The sequence below is a fragment of the Leptidea sinapis genome, chromosome 45 (assembly GCF_905404315.1).
Source record: "Leptidea sinapis chromosome 45, ilLepSina1.1, whole genome shotgun sequence".
NCBI lineage: Eukaryota > Metazoa > Arthropoda > Insecta > Lepidoptera > Pieridae > Leptidea > Leptidea sinapis.
In genome coordinates this window covers 7,845,921-7,865,378 of record NC_066309.1, presented here as the reverse complement: position 1 = coordinate 7,865,378, position 19,458 = coordinate 7,845,921, and the positions used below count along the sequence as shown (strand labels likewise).

General features: G+C 35.2%; 2 protein-coding genes and 1 non-coding gene across 3 annotated transcripts; 1 reads left to right on the top strand and 2 right to left on the bottom strand.

The window, feature by feature from the left end:
- Positions 1 to 135: 135 nt before the first annotated feature.
- LOC126977384 (replication protein A 70 kDa DNA-binding subunit) lies at positions 136 to 14,027 on the bottom strand. The gene is made up of 11 exons (XM_050826148.1): positions 13,804 to 14,027; positions 13,244 to 13,491; positions 12,200 to 12,454; positions 10,822 to 10,984; positions 9,525 to 9,729; positions 7,883 to 7,992; positions 6,544 to 6,615; positions 5,772 to 5,926; positions 4,314 to 4,575; positions 1,298 to 1,492; positions 136 to 633 (listed from the first exon to the last, which is right to left on the bottom strand). Exons 1-11 carry the CDS (start codon positions 13,834 to 13,836, stop codon positions 523 to 525), a joined length of 1,809 nt encoding a protein of 602 aa, XP_050682105.1. The 5' UTR covers positions 13,837 to 14,027; the 3' UTR covers positions 136 to 522.
- Trnas-uga (transfer RNA serine (anticodon UGA)) lies at positions 9,185 to 9,258 on the bottom strand. Its single transcript has one exon. It is a non-coding gene; the product is annotated as a tRNA-Ser (tRNA).
- A 569-nt stretch (positions 14,028 to 14,596) lies between the features above and the next one.
- LOC126977424 (SREBP regulating gene protein) lies at positions 14,597 to 18,372 on the top strand. Its single transcript, XM_050826226.1, has 4 exons — positions 14,597 to 14,950; positions 15,079 to 15,223; positions 16,649 to 16,800; positions 17,876 to 18,372. The coding sequence occupies exons 1-4, from the start codon at positions 14,849 to 14,851 to the stop codon at positions 18,068 to 18,070; spliced, it is 594 nt and encodes a 197-aa protein (XP_050682183.1). The 5' UTR covers positions 14,597 to 14,848; the 3' UTR covers positions 18,071 to 18,372.
- The last annotated feature ends 1,086 nt before the right edge of the window (positions 18,373 to 19,458 follow it).

Genomic DNA, 19,458 nt, shown 5'->3' with positions numbered 1-19,458 from the left:
CTTATGCTTGATGAAATTTAGTATGGACATGTCCAAAGGTATACCTTTGAGACTATGTTTTTATATCAACATTGAATGTTAAATGATATTATCTGAAGAGTTGAGGCAAAATTGTAATGGTTCAATAATAAACAATTTACAAAATATCTCTTTAATGAATCCTTATAAGAATATCACTTTAATTTAAGAACATAATTTACTTTGATAACATCTATAGGCTCAAACAACAATATGAGCGTTTAGAGGTAACATGGTTCAAATAAAATACTTTTTGAAAGGATGCAAATATTTGGTAAATTTAACATTATTTATGAGTCGCCTGCGACCTGGTTGGTGAATTGCAAAAACAAGATATGTCGAAATAAATAAATTTTGTTAAATTTACAAAATGGTAGAATTCAGTGATATTTTTTGATCGTTTAAAAAGTATTTTATTTAAATGTTTAGTACGCGTTAATCTAAAAATATAACATGGTTTGTTTACATAATAACTATATAAAAGGTTTGGCAACACTGGATGAGTTATACATCGACACCACTTAAAGCTTTAATACTTTTAATGAGCCTCGAGTTAGCGTCCTTATAGTCGACGGGTTGTGCGCTCATCACTACTGTCTTAAGGCGTGCTTCGTCCTGCAAACATATTTAACAAAAATGTACGGAATTTGAAATGAAATTGAACACACCTTTTTTCCTATTTTTAATTTATTTGCCTCATGTGTTTTTTAAGACATAAAAGATATTAAAATTTACATAATAATACAGTGGCTTATTTAATTAATTAAAAAAATATATAAATTACAAAATTAATTTAATAGTAGGCTGTATAGGTTTGGAGCTCAAGCCTAATATCAATGTTGTAAGATTAAAAAAAAGCGGCGGGAAACAACGGTCTTGTTTTTTCGTGCGTTTATTAATAAATTTCTTTTAATTTGCTACAATTGTTAAAAATGACCATGTTATACTACTGTTTTATATTCTCGCAATTGAAATTGAAAAGCAGAGTTTATAACTCGTCCAGAAAACCATTTTATCCTCGACATTACTATCAGTGCTAATAGTCTCGGATAAAAATGGTTCGTTTTGTGCACTCGTTGTAAAATGTACTATTTCAATTATAGTCTATTTGTTTAATTGTATGTGCGCGCGTCACGTTTTAAATGTAAAATTTATCTATTGAGTGATATGAAATTTTATTGTGAATAACTTTTATCGTTTATCATATCATCAAAATTTACCATTATAACTATTATAATTCAATAATTTTTCTTAAACATTGTTGCGGCGCAGTACTCACGTTGTAGACCTCCATCTTGGTGCGGAACTTGAACACGTAGGTGTTAAACTTGACGTCGTCGAACATCTGCGCGTAGGCCGGCTTGTCGTACTCGAACAGGCGGCCGATGTCGGCGGCGTGACGCCCGAGGATCGTCTCGGCCGCCTCGTTGAAGGCCGTCACGCGCTGGTCGCCCGAGGGGTCCGACACGTGGGCCTGACCGACAGAAATAATAATAAGGGCTATTACAACACGAATGTGGATTGATAGTAGTATCACATGAGTCTTTAATACCTAATTATCAACAGTTGCATACAAGACTTTATCTACACCCAGAATATGAATCCTCTAAAAGATTCTGAAACAGTTAACTTACTGCTAACATTAAAACAGCCAGCCCTAATAGTAACCTAATATCACCCCTTACTGATTATATACAAATAAACTAAATATTAATGAAAGGATTGTTAATTTTAGTAGTAATTTACATTTTGTACTATAGTGCAATTATTAAAATTCACTTGAATATTATGTTATTTTGCAGCGTTTAAAATATCCGGCGGTGTGCTGTCAAAACTTCAATCGCTCATATCCTACAACCTACTTTTTTTTACGGCGCGACATGTTCTGGTAGTGTGGAACGCGCGTAAACGAAAATGATCTTTTTTTGAAATTCATACAGATATCGCGCATCGAGAAATAAGAATGTGGCTGTTTGTTGAAACTCTTTGTACATGAAGGGATCGAAAAAAAAACCAAGGAGTGAGTTATGTATCGGGCGTCGGGAATTAAGTTTTTAAAAAGCACTTTATTTAACAATATTTAATGTTACTCACTGGTAAATTGGAATAAGACTGATAAACAATATTATAATTAAACTAAAGAAATGAAAAAGACAATGGGTGCTCGATCAGCACTACGTCGGGGTAAGGGGTGGCAGGTTTAGCCGTGTTGGGCCTGCGTAACTAATGTTGTTATGAAATTCAGTACAACATTACAACACTCGTTTGAATGATGTAATGGTTATTACGACATTGGGTGTTTTAATGTTGGCAATAAGCTAACTGTTTCAAAATCTTTAATAGAGGATTTAAAGCATGAGTGTAGATAAATATGTTTTTAATACGCTTAAAAAGTGGCGTATTGCAGGGATGTATAGCGTTCGGGATGTGAGCTATTACATACTCGAGCTTTTTCTTTACCTTTTCCGAACTCGTCCGTTCTCTTTCCCAACTGTCAAAATAATGTCTATTAAAAAGAAAAACCATCCACGAAGTTTTTACAAAAAAATTCATCGAAATTTTTATGAATAAATTTCGTAATTTTTTTTTATAGAATAGGAGGACAAACGAGCGTACGGGTCACCTGGTGTTAAGTGATCACCGCCGCCCACACTCTCCTGCAACACCAGAGGAATCACAAGAGCGTTGCCGGCCTTTAAGGAAGGTGTACGCGCTTTTCTTGAAGGTACCCATGTCGTATCGTCCCGGAAACACCGCACAAGGAAGCTCATTCCACAGCTTCGTGGTACGAGGAAGAAAGCTCCTTGAAAACCGCACTGTGGAGGACCGCCACACATCCAGATGGTGAGGATGATATCGTAACTTGTGGCGTGTCGTGCGAAGGTGGAATTCGGCGGCAAGAATCAGGTTAAACAGCTCTTCGGAACACTCCCCGTGATAAATGCGGTAGAAGACACACAATGAAGCGACGTCTCTACGCAACGCCAAGTGATCCAGCCGTTCACAGAGTACTGGGTCCCCGACAATTCGAGCTGCTCTGCGTTACACGCGGTCAAATGGATCGAGCTGATACTGGGGTGCGCCAGACCAGAGATGACAGCAATACTCCATGTGAGGCCGGACCTGCGCTTTGTAGAGCGCTAGAATGTGGGCCGGCTTGAAGTATTGCCGTGCTCTATTTATGACGCCCAGTTTCTTTGAAGCCAGTTTGGCTTTGCCCTCCAGATGGCCACGGAATTGGCAATTGCTCAAGATTTCGAGACCCAGTATTCCGAGGGAAAGGACGGGGGGGAATGGCCTCCTCGACACTAACCTATGCGAAACATAGCGGCACTAGGCCGCTACTTCACGCCGGTATTCTGTGCGAGTGTGGTAAGTAACCCGGACGAGTCTGGCCCGATTGTGCTGACGTCATAAGACAGCAGCGTGACTCTCCCACTTTCAAGAAGCCCGTAGTCGCCTCTTACGACACCCTTGGACCTGGGACTACCCTATTCTCTTTACGCCCCGGGGCAGCACAGGGCACAGGAATATTTGTATGAATGATTCATACAAATATTCCTAAAAAGAAGCTACTAATTAGTTTCAATATCAGATTTAATGAGTTAGGTTAGGTTTTATTTCATCTCATTAAATTTCATTTTCATTTCATATCAATAAAAAAAAATTACTGAAGACTTGGCTGTATGGGCATAGCTTTGCCTTTGCCTACCCAGAATGCCTGAAGAAAACAAAAAAAAATCTCTGCTTATATTCTTTTACGGTTGGCGCCATTTTAGATAGTTGAGTTTATTGTGTTTTTATTATTCTATTAAATTGCTTTATTTTTTCGCAACTGTATTAAAAATAGTTGTTCAGTACACGTACGGAACCGTCATTGCAACTTGTTCCGACTGTCAAACTGTCTTTTGTCGGAACTCTTTGCAATGACAGGCTTTCCGCACTCGTAATGAAATATACTATTACAGTAGAACTCCAACTATCCGAATTAATGGGGACCGGGACCCATTCGGATAAACAAATATTCGGATAATCGGAGTTTTTTTTTAAAAATTGCCATTGGAGAGAAAAAAAGGTACGTTTTGATATTGCACTATTTTTTTATTGAATTAAATGAAAGAAACATGATATTTTCACATGTTTCAAATATAAATAAAATGTACTTATGTACAAGCTTACAAAATTAGCAGCGCTTTCCACACTAGGCATGCCTGTATCGCAGATAACAAGTGAACATACAAATACAATTAAGTTACAAAACAGGTTCATGACTGAGCTTCTTGATGTGTACTCACCCCCAGCAGCAGCCGGTACTTGTAGTTGGGATACTCGCGGTTGCACTTCTCGCAGCGGAACAGGCCGTTCTCCTGGTCCAGCAGCTTCTTGTTGCACTGGTCCTGGGGGCAGGCCTTGTACACGGCGTTGTCTGCGAAGGTGAAGGTGAGCACGCCCAGCGAGGTGAAGTAGTCGCCCTTGTTGCCCGAGCCCAGCTGGCGGCCCTCGGCCTCCGAGAACGTGATCCATTCACCGCTGCCCGAGTACCCGCCGGCGCCCGCTCTGGAACACAATCTAACTTGTGATAAACAGTACAAGTCAGATAATACAATTTTAACAGTGGGAGGTTCCTTTGCACAGGATGCTTCATCCCGTCCCACAATGGCGTCTATTCCCGTCGTGAAGCAGCAATGTGTAAGCATTATTATGTTTCAGTCTGAAGGGCGTCGTAGCGTAATTACTGGGCAAATGTGACTTAACATATTATGTGTCAATGTGACAAGCGCAATTGTAGTGAACTGCTTAGAATTTTTGGGTATATCAAGAATTCTGAGCGGGGCTTCATTGCAATGGGCAGGGCCTATCTATTACCATGAGAACTTCCTGCTCGTCTCGTCCATTATTGTCATAAAGAAGCATGATGTTTAGTTTCAGTAGGGCAGAATCACGAATTTATTTAAATACCGTTCTATTTACCGTACTGTAAGGAACGCCCGCGGGAGCGCTTGGACTTAATCGGCGCGTGTTGTTCTAGGAGTTGCGGATGCCTCCGCTAGCAATCAAAAACAGGGAATCTAAGTGTCTAAAGGACACTGGATAGAAGCCATGAGCGATATTGGATTTTTCTGAAATTAGTTGTGCATAATAGTTTCATCTCTTTCATACAAACACAACGTGTAGATAAACGGGGAGGTAACCTAAGTTATTAGATGTTGCACAGATGTGGTGGAAACGGTTGCTTTACAACGTAAAATCGATGTCATCTGATGTTCAATTGACGATAATCACATGCCTTCTGGACTTCCCACTGCCACGAATTGGAGATGCCGATAACAACAGGGAGCATATTTTACGAAATAATTCTTGATGTTTTGAAATATTATTGGCAAATTCCTATAAAACAGTATTTTTTTTTATTAGTCAGGTAGTATGTATTTAAAATTACTCCGACAAAAATTACTTAATGCATGATACAATTGTTAATATGCCGCGCGTGGAGGTTTTGTACAAAATGAATGTGCTTTGAGCCTTCGAGAGCCGAATAACTGGTTTGGTGACTTGTGTATCGTATCATTCGTTCGATTCGTTGAGTGAACTATGAAAAAATAGCAGGCGGCAAAACCCTCATTTATTCTATCTAACAATATGTCTTTATGACTATTCGATTTTTAAATCTTCACTAGCTTAAATATTGGTTTTCCAAACAGTCACAAAAACAAAACAGCCTCGTACTGTAAACATTATTAATGAAATATAACCTGGCGGATATATTGACGACGTCCAGGTCTGCGCCGCCATTGTCGTACCAGCCCCGCAGCTGATGTGCTCGCGGCAGGTCAGGGTTGTGACGCACCATGGAGCTGGCCAGACACGACAGACTCTTGCTACCGTTGAACTCCGTCACTCTGACTCCCTGTCATTCAAATAACAATCACCATCCTTTACCAGGATATTCTATGAGATAATTGTATTTACGTAGCTTGTGCGGTGTTTCAGGGACGATACGACATGGGTACCTTCAAAAAAAGCGCGTACACCTTCCTTAAAGGCCGGAAACACTCCTGTGATTCCTCTGGTGTTGCAAGAGAATGTGGGAGGCGGTGATCACTTAACACCAGGTGACTCGTACATAGATAGTTTGTCCTCCTTTTCCATAAAAATAAAAACTATATTTGTAACCAAAATTTATGAGCGACGTGAGAATCGAACCCGCGCCTCTTGCGTTCCGTCCGAGCGTTCCTACCAACTGAGCAAACCATTCTGGCCACAACCGTTGGCCAAATTATAAGTTCACGACCAAAACATTATAAGTTCACGAGACATGATTGACAAACATATCTGTTGGCTAGGAATTAGATCGGCTCCTACTGACTTAGGTAGTAGCTACAGACCAAAACACCAGAGATCAGACAATAAGACTTAGTGTAGTAGTTACCATTTCTGCATCGAGCTTTACTTTGATAATGTGTAAGAACTATTAGTTAACAAATAACATTAAGGAATCTTATAAAAGTAACACCAAAAGCTTACTTTAGCAGCGACTACAGGATGGGCGTTGCCGTCGAAAGTTTCCGCAGAGTTTCCCCAGAGCGTCAGACATATCTGGAAGTGAAGAAATGTATTATGTGAGTAAATTATATCTGGTTCAACATCGCCGGAATAAGATTGGATGATGACCGATTGTCATACGATCCTTGGGGAAGGCCTTTGTCCAGCAGTTAACGTCTTTCGGCTGAAATGATTACCAGTGGGAAGCTCCTTAGGCAGGATGCCGGCTAGATTATGGATACCACAACGGCGCCTATTTATGCCGTGAAGCAGTAATGTGTAAACATACTGTATTTCGGTCTGAATGGCGAAGTAGGTAGTGAAATTACTGGGAAAATGAGACTTAACATTTTATGTCTCAAGGTGACGAGCGCAATTATAGTGCCGCTCATAATTTTTGGGTTTTTTAAGAATCCTGAGCAGCACTGCATTGTAATGGCCTGGGCGTATCAATTACCATCAGCTGAACGCCCTGCTCGTCTCGTCCCTTATTTTCATTTAAAAAAAATTATGATGACGAATTACATTTGTGGATGGCTGTTAAGACCATTGACTTTTGTAATGTCCATCATAAAGAATTGTATCAAGTCGCTCCAAATAACTGTTCACATGTAGCAATTCGAGTTTAATAACTGCATTATCACTTGCAATGTGAACCATTTTAACAGACTCGCCCAATCTGGATCACTATGTTATCCAGTATCCATAAACTGATTTTTTTGAAATTTTTCTCTTATTTATATAAAATTTCTTATGAAATATTATTCTAAATATTAATTACAAACTACCGAAAATAATTCAATATTGAACCGTCTGAAAATTTTCATTCACATTCGTTTTTTTTTAATTTTTTTGCTAAGCCAGAAAAACCTGCATATTTTTATTTTCTAATCCAAATAGCACAAATTTTCTTCTCATATGTCTGCCCTGTTTCCTTTTTCCATCTTGTGGTTGCCATTCTGTTAGGATTTTTGTAATTTTTTATATATTAGGATAATATATAATAATAAAGGGACAAAAGTACATAAGAATGAAAGCTGAAATCATAGATGTTAATTGGTTGATACTTTTTTAGATGAGCTGATGACGTAAAATTATCATGATTTCGCTTATTGGAAAAAGATAAAAACGTAAATATTGTAATAATGCATAAAATAATATTTCTTTTCGAGCTAAAACTAAATTTTTACTGACAAAGTTATCTCAAGTAGATATTTGTCATAAAGAGTAAAATGCCCTATGAATTAATTAAGAATAGTATGCGTCCCCTACAATCACTCTGCACAAAACATATCAATCCAGTAAGTAAATTAATACTTACAGCACCCGTTGCATCAACAAGTGTAACTTCCCGTTTTTTCAGCAGTTTACCAGTACTCCTTGCAGTTAGTTCTTGAACATCACTAGCCATTTTGCACACACCAATTACATCTAAAGATGGAAAGAATACTTTAAAATATCCACTAATTAGGTAAGAAACTGTATAAAGGGATACTCTTATGAAGAATAAACTTATTTTATTTTTTTATTTTATGACAGCAGGATGTTCTGCTGATGGTAATAAATACGCCCTGCCCATTACAATGTAGAGCCGCTCAGGATTATTACCATTATAAAACCCAAACTTCTGAGCGGCACAACAATTGCGCTTGTCACCTATGTCTCACATAAGATGTTAAGTTCACTGGCCACGGCACCCTTCCGACTGAAAATAATGCTTACACATTACTACTTCATGGCAGAAATAGGCGCTGTTGTGGTACCCCCAATCTAGCCAGCATCCTGTGCAAAGGAGCCTCCCACTGGTATTAAATATTATCTAAATAATTAACTTTGACTAGAAGTATCTGGCCTTCTCTTTATTGTTCAAATTTATCCGCAAAATACAGGAAAATAAGCAGATCTTGCAACACATCTTTGGATTAACAAATCCAGAAAGTAGCTCACTATTCAGTCAATGTACTAAGTGTTTTTTCATCTAATTAAGTTTTAGTTCAATACATGCGGCTTAGTTACTAAACAAAATTATAGTACTAAATTATCACATGCATCTTGTAAGGCATATCAATGAACAACAGAGGGTCAACATCAAGTATTCATTAATAGAATGATAACTTTATTCCAAAAGTAAGTTTTTTCAAGTGCTTATGAATTTTTAAATATTGGTTTCGGCTTTAAAGTGTTCTGGTAACTTATTATAAATTTTAATTGACATTGGGTAGGACCCGGAACTGTGTACTGTGAATTTAGATTTAGTTTGCAGAAGCTTATTTTAATAACGAGATGTTTTGTTACTTTAACATGTACCTACTATTATAACATTTACAGAAAATATATATGAAAATTTATTGAAGTAGGCGTTACTTTGCGAAAATCTATAATAATCCAAATGTTTTGAGTTTTCTTTAGTGTTCATTTTGCCGATATTTGTCTTTAAACAATTCAACATGAGTTTCGCCTCTACACGAAGTATCCTCAGGAGATGTTGACTCGCCAAACTCAGGCACGAGTCTCGTTCACAGATTATTAACACTAAAGAAAACTCAAAACATTAGAAGAAATTATACTATTTACATCAGGGCATTCAATGAAACCTTACTTTGAATACACAAATAAAATTTTATGAACGATGCGGGATTCGAACCCACGACCTCCGGCGTTCAGTGTCGGTGCTCTAACCAACTGAGCTAACCGTTCGAGTACCACCCGTTACAAAATTCTGTTTGCTTTGTTCACCTCTCAGGTTGTGGCTTCATCTACAGGATCTACATTACAGTTGATAACCTGCTGAACCCTAATATTTTCATATTAGGAAATTGACTTGAGATCATAAAATTTTGTTTTTCAAAATTTATTTATGTATTGTTCCTAGAAGTGAGGGTTATAACTTTAAAAACACAATATATTACTTACTTTGGATAATAAACTTTGAATAATGAGGTACAAAATTATAATATTCTTACCCAACAGTGTATCTGGGCCTTTGTCAGCTATTTCATTAATAGGTATAAACTCGTATTTAACTTGAGGCACACAGGAAGCATCCTCCATACATTCGGCAACCACAGTATCCGGTGTGAATGTCATCTCATAGTCATTTTTGAGACTTGTGAACTGTTTGTTTGCTGTCTTCAACTGGCATCTACTTATGTAATATACTTTATCAACCTGAAACAAACACTGCCAAATAAAACATGCGAAGCATTAACGTGAATAAATTATTTTATTTTCACTGTGATTAATGTTAAACACTTATGCATCTGTTTCTTTTCGGTAAAATACATTGCTGTATACAAGTAAGAAAAGATTATTGTTATAAACACATACACATTAAAGTATTTAGCATCTGCCATTATAGCACACTTGGTGCGAAGGCGAGCAACATCTCTTTTTTGCTGTTCGTTCATTTTGTCATTACTCAACATTATAACTTTGCTACTCACATAGTGAAATCTATTATAAAATTAGTAGTATTATAGTAGTGTAGTTCGCGACCTAACTAGTTCGAAAGAGTGGTCCCAGAGACGAACTAGTTCCCGGATCACTTGCTCCTTAGTTCTTAGTTCATTATCAATCCTATGGATTCTACCTATTAGTGATCTGTGCTACGGATCCTTTTTTGAAATCCAACACTGTTATTACACTAAATTTGTTGCAAACTAAATTATTAAATTGTTTATAATTTATCTTGAGCAAGCTCGATGTACAAAATATTCTGCTCATAGTTGACAGTATCTATCTAATTATGTTCACTAACTATAATAGTTTTAGTACGCATCTGGGCATGTTCATTGTAGTTGGCAGTTCTTACGTTCTAAACTACCAGAAAATCCTGAGGGTTAACGAACTAAAAGACTGACCCAGTTTGTTAAGGAGCTGCAAACTAAATTGACTGCTCCTAGTCATGAACAAATATGTGCAAGCCTACAAATTAGAACCTATTTTTAGTAACATTTAATAGCAAGTTTTTATCAGAACACTTGCACATAAACAGTTACTATAATTATGTCAATACTTGTGTTGTAGGAATTTTGTGGTATAACAAAGTTGAAACACTTTTGTATTTTTTTTTATTAGTGTAACACATTTAAATTTAAATAAAACACTTTTTAATGAATTAAATTTAAAATAGTTTAGTATTTATATGATTCTGTACAGGCCTCCTCCATAGTTTCATCCAATGTAATCCTTTTTAAGTTATGTAAACATTTGTGTGTGATACCGTCATATTTTTTCTTACTAAATTAAATGAATGCATACCTGTATCATATCATAGAATTTGTCACATTCATTTTTGAATGCTGTAGCCCTTATTTCTCCGCTGTCATCACACAGGTCCATACTGAACAACTTCCCCTCACCCTTGGCATTGCTCCAAGTGCGAATTCCAGACTTGCTCATCACTCTAGCCTTTATCACCCATCTACAAATAAAACATAATCATTCAAAGAAATGTTTTGAAAAAAGTTCAATAAATTTGCTATTTCTTAATTTTATTAATAATAATTATTGTGCTATTTTTAAGATTTTCCTTTAGGAATTCCATTACTATACTTTAAAGTAAAATTCTGGAATTGTATAGTTTAACAATATAATTGTGAATTAAATTGATGTGAAATATAATTAATATTAATGTCAAATAAGTAATTAGTAATAGTATGTATCATTTAAAGACACATGTTACAACAGAATAACATGTTTACAACTTATAACACTAGAAATAAGGGATTGCTTGTAACTAATTCTAGTAGGCTTCATAAGATACATAATGGCTTTAAGGGTAAATGTATACACTTTTATAATAAAGTCCCAGCCACTGTTCAGGCATTATCTATAAATAAATTTTAATGTTAAAAAAAAATGGCTCTGTTGTAAATCCTATTACTCCACAGCTGAATATCGCAATGATCAGGCAGCCTGGGACGAGATTGTGATTATTTTATAGGGATAGAAATGACTGTACAATCTTTATATATATAATTCTTGTGTGTGTGTGTGTATGTCACTGAACTCCTCCTAGACGGCTGGACCGATTTTATTGAAACTTTCTGTATGTCTTCAGGTGGATTCAAGAATGGTCTAGATTCACAATTGAACTACCTCCTGAACGGCTGTACCGATTTTGATGATTTTTTTGTATGTTCCAGTGAATTTGAGATTGATGTGTGTGAAGACACACATCAATCTCACCCGAAGGGGTGGATTCAAGAATGGTTTAGATTCATAATTAAACTACCTCCTAAGCGGCTGGACCGATTTTGATGACTTTTTGTTTGTTTCAGTGAATTTGAGATTGGTTTAGATTCTCAATTACGTCCATATAATATAATTCTCCTGCTCATGTGTATGTTAGTGAACTCCTCCTAACGGCTGGACAGACTTTTCAAATTTAAGATGTGTGTACAGGACAACGTCTGTTGGGTCCACTAGTATTGTATATTTCTATTGAAAAGAGCTCAAAAAAAGAATGCTGGGAGAGTCTCTTGCACCTCTTCTTCTCTATCAGAGCACCATTTGTTTCCAAAGCGGTAGTAGAATATTAGAAATGACATCAAAAAGAATTCTAAAGGAATCAATTTTGAGAAAATAAATGCCTTTTATGCCTTAATATACAGATTAAATTTTTACAACAACTTACTTATTTTGATATGGACTCAAGCTTATAATAGGGTGAGTCATTTGTGTGCTTAATAGACTGCTATCAAGGGAAGGAGCATTAGCAGGCCTTGGAGCAGAAGTTGTAGGTGTAGCCTTTAGCTTCTGTTCTGGCTGCATGGTACTTGCTGGTGGAGCTTGAGCTGTCTCTTCTGACCAGCTTGTAGGGTTACCAATGGTCTTGCCAATTTGATTACCAGGGACTATAATAGTTATATCCAATATAATCATTACACGCCTGAAACAGTTGAGCAATATTGTAAGTATGAATTAAAAGTAATTAAAATAGGTCTAGCTATTGAAATAATAAGTGTCACTGTGTGCATTTCAGGTTCACTATTTTAATTTTAAGACATATTGTAGATCTATATTGAATAATTTCTTAAAAAAATTATTATTTTATCAGTGAAAGTCACTGCTAGCCCTAGAAAGGTCAAATATGTATGTCAAAGCTGTATGGCATGAATCGCAATATAATATGTTATTAGTAGCGTATATTTTTTACTATATGAAATATGTTAACAAATGTTTAAACAACAACAATAAATGAGCCTAAGCAAATTGACACTCTGATCTGCGCATGGTACACAGTATGTTGCAGATCTGTGCTATTTTGACACCCACATAGCATTCTGATGATGATGATTTGAGTGAATGTATCAGAAAGCTATTGAAACAAGCTATAAGTCCATGCAAAATAAACCATCTTATAAAAAAATCATAGTCAGAACTTGTGAAAGAGTAGGGTGCGCTACTGCACTTTCGGTCTTGAAGTATCTGAAAAATCGAGTACCCTGGGGAACTGCCGGTTTGGGATGGTTAGCATTTGGCTTATTTTGTAAACAACCAACATTTTAGCTTTACTCAGCATTTCTAAGTTTTTAAAATTCAGTTTTTATTGCATTAAACAGTACTTTAAGAATTTATATTAGTAACTATATAATATTGTATTGTTTAAAACAAATTTATAATTGGAGTTGGAACATCAGTTTTATCAAAAATCAATCATGATTTACATGCAGCTTACTTTTCAGCTTTTCCTGGATTCTTGACTAGTGAAGTAACAAAACGGTCAATTTGAACAATTGAATAATCTGATAACTCTCCTGATATAAGTTTATCATTGAGCTGTGTTGCGAGCATTGCATAAGTGTGGGTATGTTTACCGTCAGACACCATTAATCTGAACCTTTCATTAACCCCACTTCCCTGTATCTTTTTGCTGCCTATAACCTGCATAATGGGCTTGTCATAAAGCCCTCCATGCATTATCACCTGGAACGAAAATATCAGTCAATAATTTTAATAAATATATTCAAAAATTTTCCTTCTAGAAACTAAACTGCATTATTATTGGTGTTTTTATTATTACATAAAATAAAAATGTTAATTAACTTTATTTACGATATAAATTGACCAATTAAATTTAAACGAAATTCATTATAAGTTAAGGTAGAATGAATTTATATTTCAATCATACAGTTTGTGTTGAATGCTGCACCATGGAGCTTCTGTTTACTTCTATTTAACTCAAGATGTTACAGATTTTGGAAATATTTCGTTGAAATCTCAAAAACTATTACTTACCTCAAGAGAACCTTCGGATAACTTGTGAGACATTTTTTATTTCTTTATTTTTAGGTAAATTATGAATATTATTCAGGAATTATCACGTTGTTTTCACATTAATTGTTATTTGTTACACCCGAACTTCAACTTTCAACTAAGGAAAGTTCATTTCAAATTTTATAAAACGATGAAACAGGCCGTAGAGAAACCACAGGAACATTGGGGAATGTCCGGAGGAATTTTGTAATCTGTCAATTTTACCGCCAATTATGACATGTTTTTTTTTCTACTCAATGACTCGAGGGAAGTGGTTATACAGCATCTGTTGAATTTTGAAGTTATGGCCGTAATATATTTTGAAGTGAAAAGCATATTATATTTATATAATACTACCAGTGACTTAATTGGCATGAACTCTTGATCTCATACAGAGAATAACAGTGGCAACTTAAAGCCAGAATTTCATGATGATTGAGAAATTAATGGTAATTTCTAGAAATTATGATTATCATAATGTTAACATTAGGGCCATACTTGTGTCTTTTTACGCCTACTGCGTACGTACTACGGCGAAGTAAATTTAACATTAACATTTTACACGTTGCCAAAAAATGAAGAATAAAGGTCCTATGTTGCGTTGTTAAAAAACATATGTCGGGTAAAAGTACTAGATGCCTAAAATTCAAGTTGTTTTGAATTTTCTGCCATTTTATTATTTAGATTTCCGATTGAAAAACTAGAGTATATGGTCATGAAAAAAAAAAAAGAGTTTTCTTAATCTCAGGTTGTTTTGTTTTGTATAGTGTAGTAGCTAAAGTATACTTACATATATTTTGTAGTAATATTACTTCTAAATAATACATTCTATGTGTATTTTGCTGCAAAATACACAGAATAATATGACGTGTATTTAGCAGTATGTGCATTAGGCTTTTCATAAATCATTTATGGAAAAGAATATTTTTGATTTTGGATCACTAAGATACTAATGTTATTGTTACTGTTTACATCATGTTTACTTAGTTTTTGCTGTATATATAAGTTTATGTAAACATATTGTAAAATGTGGTATGCAGTGTTGTTGCGTTTCATTCGAAGGCCATTAGTTTTGGGAATTATTTTCGCATCATCACTAACATACTGCATTGTCAGTTTCCTTCGAGAGGTTAGTATTTATGCAATATAATTTATGTAACATGAAACATTTCTCAGCTTAGCACTTAAAGAGAAATGCTTTTGTTGATTACTAAACCCCAATGAATTATATACTTATTTTAATTTTTATTGTTGCAGGGAACTAATAAACACATTGTGTATCAAGATGTGTCTTTAGATAAGAAGCCTTTTATCTGGAGGACACTGCAAGAACACAATGAAACATCAGATTGGGAATGTAGAAATTCTGTTCAAGGAAAATCCCTAATTGTTGATGATAGAGGTGGAAAAGCTTAATAATTACCAATTAATTAAAGTAACAAACTTATTTGACTAATAGAAATTTACTATCATCTTTTTTAATGATTTGAATAAATATTTAAGGATTTCCACTAAAAAGGATGTCTAATTCTATAAATTTATAATTGGCCAAATGTTAATGTTAAATTTGTAATAAAGGTAAATCGGTTTTGTTTTTGAAGACATGTAAACCAGTTATGAGTAGGAGGACAAACCAGCATCACCTGGTTACATCATCAGGTCACCTGAAGGTAAGTGATCACCACCTATACTTTTGCAACACACACCTATACTCACACACGAATTGCATTTACTTATTTTATTTACGATAATAAGGGATGAGACAGGTAGGACATTCAGCTGACGGTAAGTGATATGCCCCACACATTACAATGCAGTGCCACTCAGGATTCTTGAAAAAACCAAAAATTCTGAGTGGTACTTAAATTGTGCTCATCACCTTAAGATGTAAGTTTATCCATTTGCCCAGTAATTTGACTTTATTTAAAGGCCGGCAACACTCTTGTGATTCCTCTGGTGTTGCAGGAGAGTGTGGGCGGCGGTGATCACTTAACACCAGGTGACCCGTACGCTCGTTTGTTCTCCTATTCCATAAAAAAAAAAAAAAACCCAAACAATAATGTTATATGTTATTAGCATAAATGCATACCATGACTATCCTAAGGACCCAGAAATAGTTATTTATGCAACTGTTGTGTAATAAGGAGTATTAAAACACAAATGTTGGTTTATCACACTAGGTAATGCCGAGAGTGATAATAGTATCACATGAGTATTACAAGACTATCTACATCCAGAACATGAATCCGCTAAAAGATTCTGAAACAGTTAGCTTACTGCTAACATTAAAATTGCCAGTCCTAGTAGTAACCTAATACCATCCATTACTGATTATATACAAATTAACTAAGTATTAATGAAAGAATTATTTATTTTAGTAGTAATTTACATTTTGTATTGTGCAATTATTAAAATTCACTTTAATATTATGTTGTTTTGGAGCATTCAAATATTTGGCAGTGTGCTGTCAAAACTTGAATCGCTCATTTTTTGTAAACAATACAACAATGGATTCGAATAATCTACTTTTTGTTTATCGGCGCGCGGACTTCTAGTAGTGTAGAACGCGCGTAAACGAAAATGTTCTTTTTTTGAAATTCATACATACCAGTTGAAACTCTTTGCCTATGAAGGGATCGAAAAAAAAACAAAGGAGTGTTGTTATGGAATTCAGTACAACATTACAACACTCGTTTGGATGATGTAATGGTTATTAGAACATTGGGTGTTTTAATGTTGGCAATAAGCTAACTGTTTCAGAATCTTTAATAGAGGATTTAAAGCATGGGTGTAGATAAAATACTTTAATAAAATTGTATCTTTGTAGGTTATGTGTGTCAAAGGACTGATATAGCTAAGAATGGCTGCTGTGTCATAGATGCTGAACAAACTAGTAGATACAGCTGTAAGACTTGCAATAATGAACATTGTTGTATTACTTTTGAATATTGTGTCTCATGCTGCCTTGACCCAAATAAGGTATAGTAAAAATAATGTTTACACATCCAACTTTATGTAACCCCTTCTAAGCAAGATATGTATCTCGGTTAATGGCTATACCAGCATTACCTAGATCATCAGAGACTTGTTTCTTATCTAGCAGGGAGCATATTCTTTTATATAATATGGGGCTACCGGGCTAGGTCGCATAATGTTTAGTGTTGAAGCAACCGTGCAAGGACAACAGAGCCATTCGCAACACCAGGTCAAGAGGTGCATTGCATGCCTTTAAGGTGGGAGTGTGCTCTAAGCTTGAAGGTCTCTAAGTTGTATTGATTCGAGAAAGCTGCAGTGGGTAATTGATTCCACAATAAGATAACTTGATGGTCAATTATTCAAGCCACTTTCTATGTTGTATACGCTCAAATGGAAGAAGCTAGCACTCGTTAGCATGTGAGGCCGAATTTGCGTCTTATATAGTTGCAGGTGGTGTCTTGAAATACTGTCTCGCTTTACTGAGTACACAAACCTTAATGGAGGCTCATTTGACTTCCAAAAAGTGTTCAAAGAACTGAACGTCAGACACGGTAGATAGGACAAAGTTGTTCACACTGCAACTGGCAACTGCTGGTCTTTGATGCCAATTTGTACCTTCACTACTTTAGAAAAAGTATTCGCGCGCATGCTTCTGGTGCCTTTGTACGCCAAAGTATGCCGAAAACATACTAACAATTTCAGCCGGTAACTTGCAGTACATGATTTGTGTTTACGTTCTCGATGTTCATTACATATTTTTTACAAAAACATAAATTTTAAATCTGTATAAAAATCTATCTTTTAACTTAAACAAAAGATTATATATCTTCTCGATTTATAGAAGAATTTTAATTTTTTCAAAATAAGATGTAATTTTTCTATTACCAAGTTTTTTTAAATGAAAATTGTTTTTTGTTTTTTTTTTATTGCGCTTGCCGTGGATAATTGTGCCAGAGCCTCACTTAAGAAGGCAAAGAGCCACATGCGTCTTTGGAGCCGCACATTGCCGACCTCTGTACAAGGTTAAGCTTTTAATATAAAAATCTGGTGTTGATCATAATTATTCTTCACATTACAGAGAAATATGCTGCAACTGGTCCTGTCAAAGCTGACAGCACAAGATCATGTTTTAGTTCACTCTCTCACCGATGACTATGAGCTGTGTTTAACTAAGTGTCGGACAAGTTCAGACAGTGTTCTGCATGAGAACTCATACAGAGATCCAGGTCATAAACACTGTTTTAGTGATCCATTGGATAAAGTGCCAACGTGACAGTGATATGGCCTAGTGTTGACTTTTATTTAGTGTTTCTGGACCAAGTGATGAAGGAAGCAAATGCCTTATGAGAGATAAAAAATAATTTATAAGTTGTTGTTAGGTGGTTATCTATATTTGTTGATATATTGAATATTTGCCTTTGTATTAACAAAAATTAGAATTACTAATGAATTATATTTATCTACATGTTTCAAGGCTAAATATTATTTTTATATTATTTGGTAAACTGGATGTGAAATATTCCAAAGAAAGATTAATAAAATAATGAAGTTTATAAATAAATTATTTGAATTGTTTGACATTCGTTTATTACCTATATTCCAAGAATACTAAAAAGGTATTAGTAAGTTATCATATTTTTTTTTATAAATTTTATATTAATAGTGAGTCACACTTGTTGAAGTAGCCATAAACAGCTCTTATTTATTTATTTATTTATTTATTAAGATAACAAACAGATACATCAGGATAGTACAAAAATTAAGTTAAATAAATATACAAATTACAATATTGGATATATCCTAGAATAGTTTCACTGAGAACACAAAGGAATACAATTTTACAGACATGAAAACAGAACGTTAAGATAAGTAAACAATATAATATTTAGGCGAATACACAGTAATATATAAATCAAGACAGAGATTGTTGTTTTAACTTAGTCTTAAATGCAGCAGTAGAGGAGTGCGAAAACAGGTCGACATTAATGTGAGAATCCAATGATGAACACATTCTGTGAAGAGGCGCGCGAAACCCAATATTGGTTCTAGGAGTCGGTAGGTTGAAAGTTCTGTGCGTGCGTAAAGACCTGGCAGGAACAGTGAATGGCAAAAGCTAGAGAAGTTCAGGACAAGCTAGTTCATTCACACATATTTTTTTTCTCTTCCATAAGAATCAGTGTTAACAGACTCTTAAGACAATTTATACGTCTAGATTAGATCTTGCTGTTAGACAACCGATGAAAACAGGCCGGGTTTAATATTTTAATGTGCGTGGCAAGTTTCGTCTTACACTCGCGATTTGTATGAAACTTTGTGTTAGTGTGCGTGCAATACTCAAAATTGAAGTTAATTCTAAACCTTAGATTAAAGATTGGTCTCCGCTGCGCTCCAACTATGTAGATACCGCACTACCTAAGAACAATAGCTTTTTTATTACGGCAACTTTATATTGTAGTGTGTATTGGCTATTTCTCAAGAAGCGTGTGCGAAGTATCTTAAAACTCAATGGCATCTTTCAAATTTTGTAACTTATATATGCTTCGTGTTATTTTGAATTGAAATTAGTAAAATATAAAATACTTACTGATGATATGTGATCTCCAGTGTCTTTCTTATTTCTTGTAGTATTATTTTTACAAAGTTTTACTACGCAACCCGACA

What these genes read in the sequence shown, in the direction of transcription:
- LOC126977384 (XM_050826148.1), bottom strand. Translation starts at nt 13,836, where the DNA reads ATGTCTCACAAGTTATCCGAAGGTTCTCTTGAG. An exon ending in AATTCTATGATATGATACAG is followed by an intron (nt 9,730 to 10,821) that starts GTATGCATTCAT and finishes TGTTTGTTTCAG; the next exon opens with GTTGATAAAGTATATTACAT. An exon ending in ATCCTGTAGTCGCTGCTAAA is followed by an intron (nt 5,927 to 6,543) that starts GTAAGCTTTTGG and finishes TTTGAATGACAG; the next exon opens with GGAGTCAGAGTGACGGAGTT.
- LOC126977424 (XM_050826226.1), top strand. Translation starts at nt 14,849, where the DNA reads ATGTGGTATGCAGTGTTGTTGCGTTTCATTCGAAGGCCATTAGTTTTG. An exon ending in CCTAATTGTTGATGATAGAG is followed by an intron (nt 15,224 to 16,648) that starts GTGGAAAAGCTT and finishes GTATCTTTGTAG; the next exon opens with GTTATGTGTGTCAAAGGACT. An exon ending in GCTGCCTTGACCCAAATAAG is followed by an intron (nt 16,801 to 17,875) that starts GTATAGTAAAAA and finishes TTCACATTACAG; the next exon opens with AGAAATATGCTGCAACTGGT.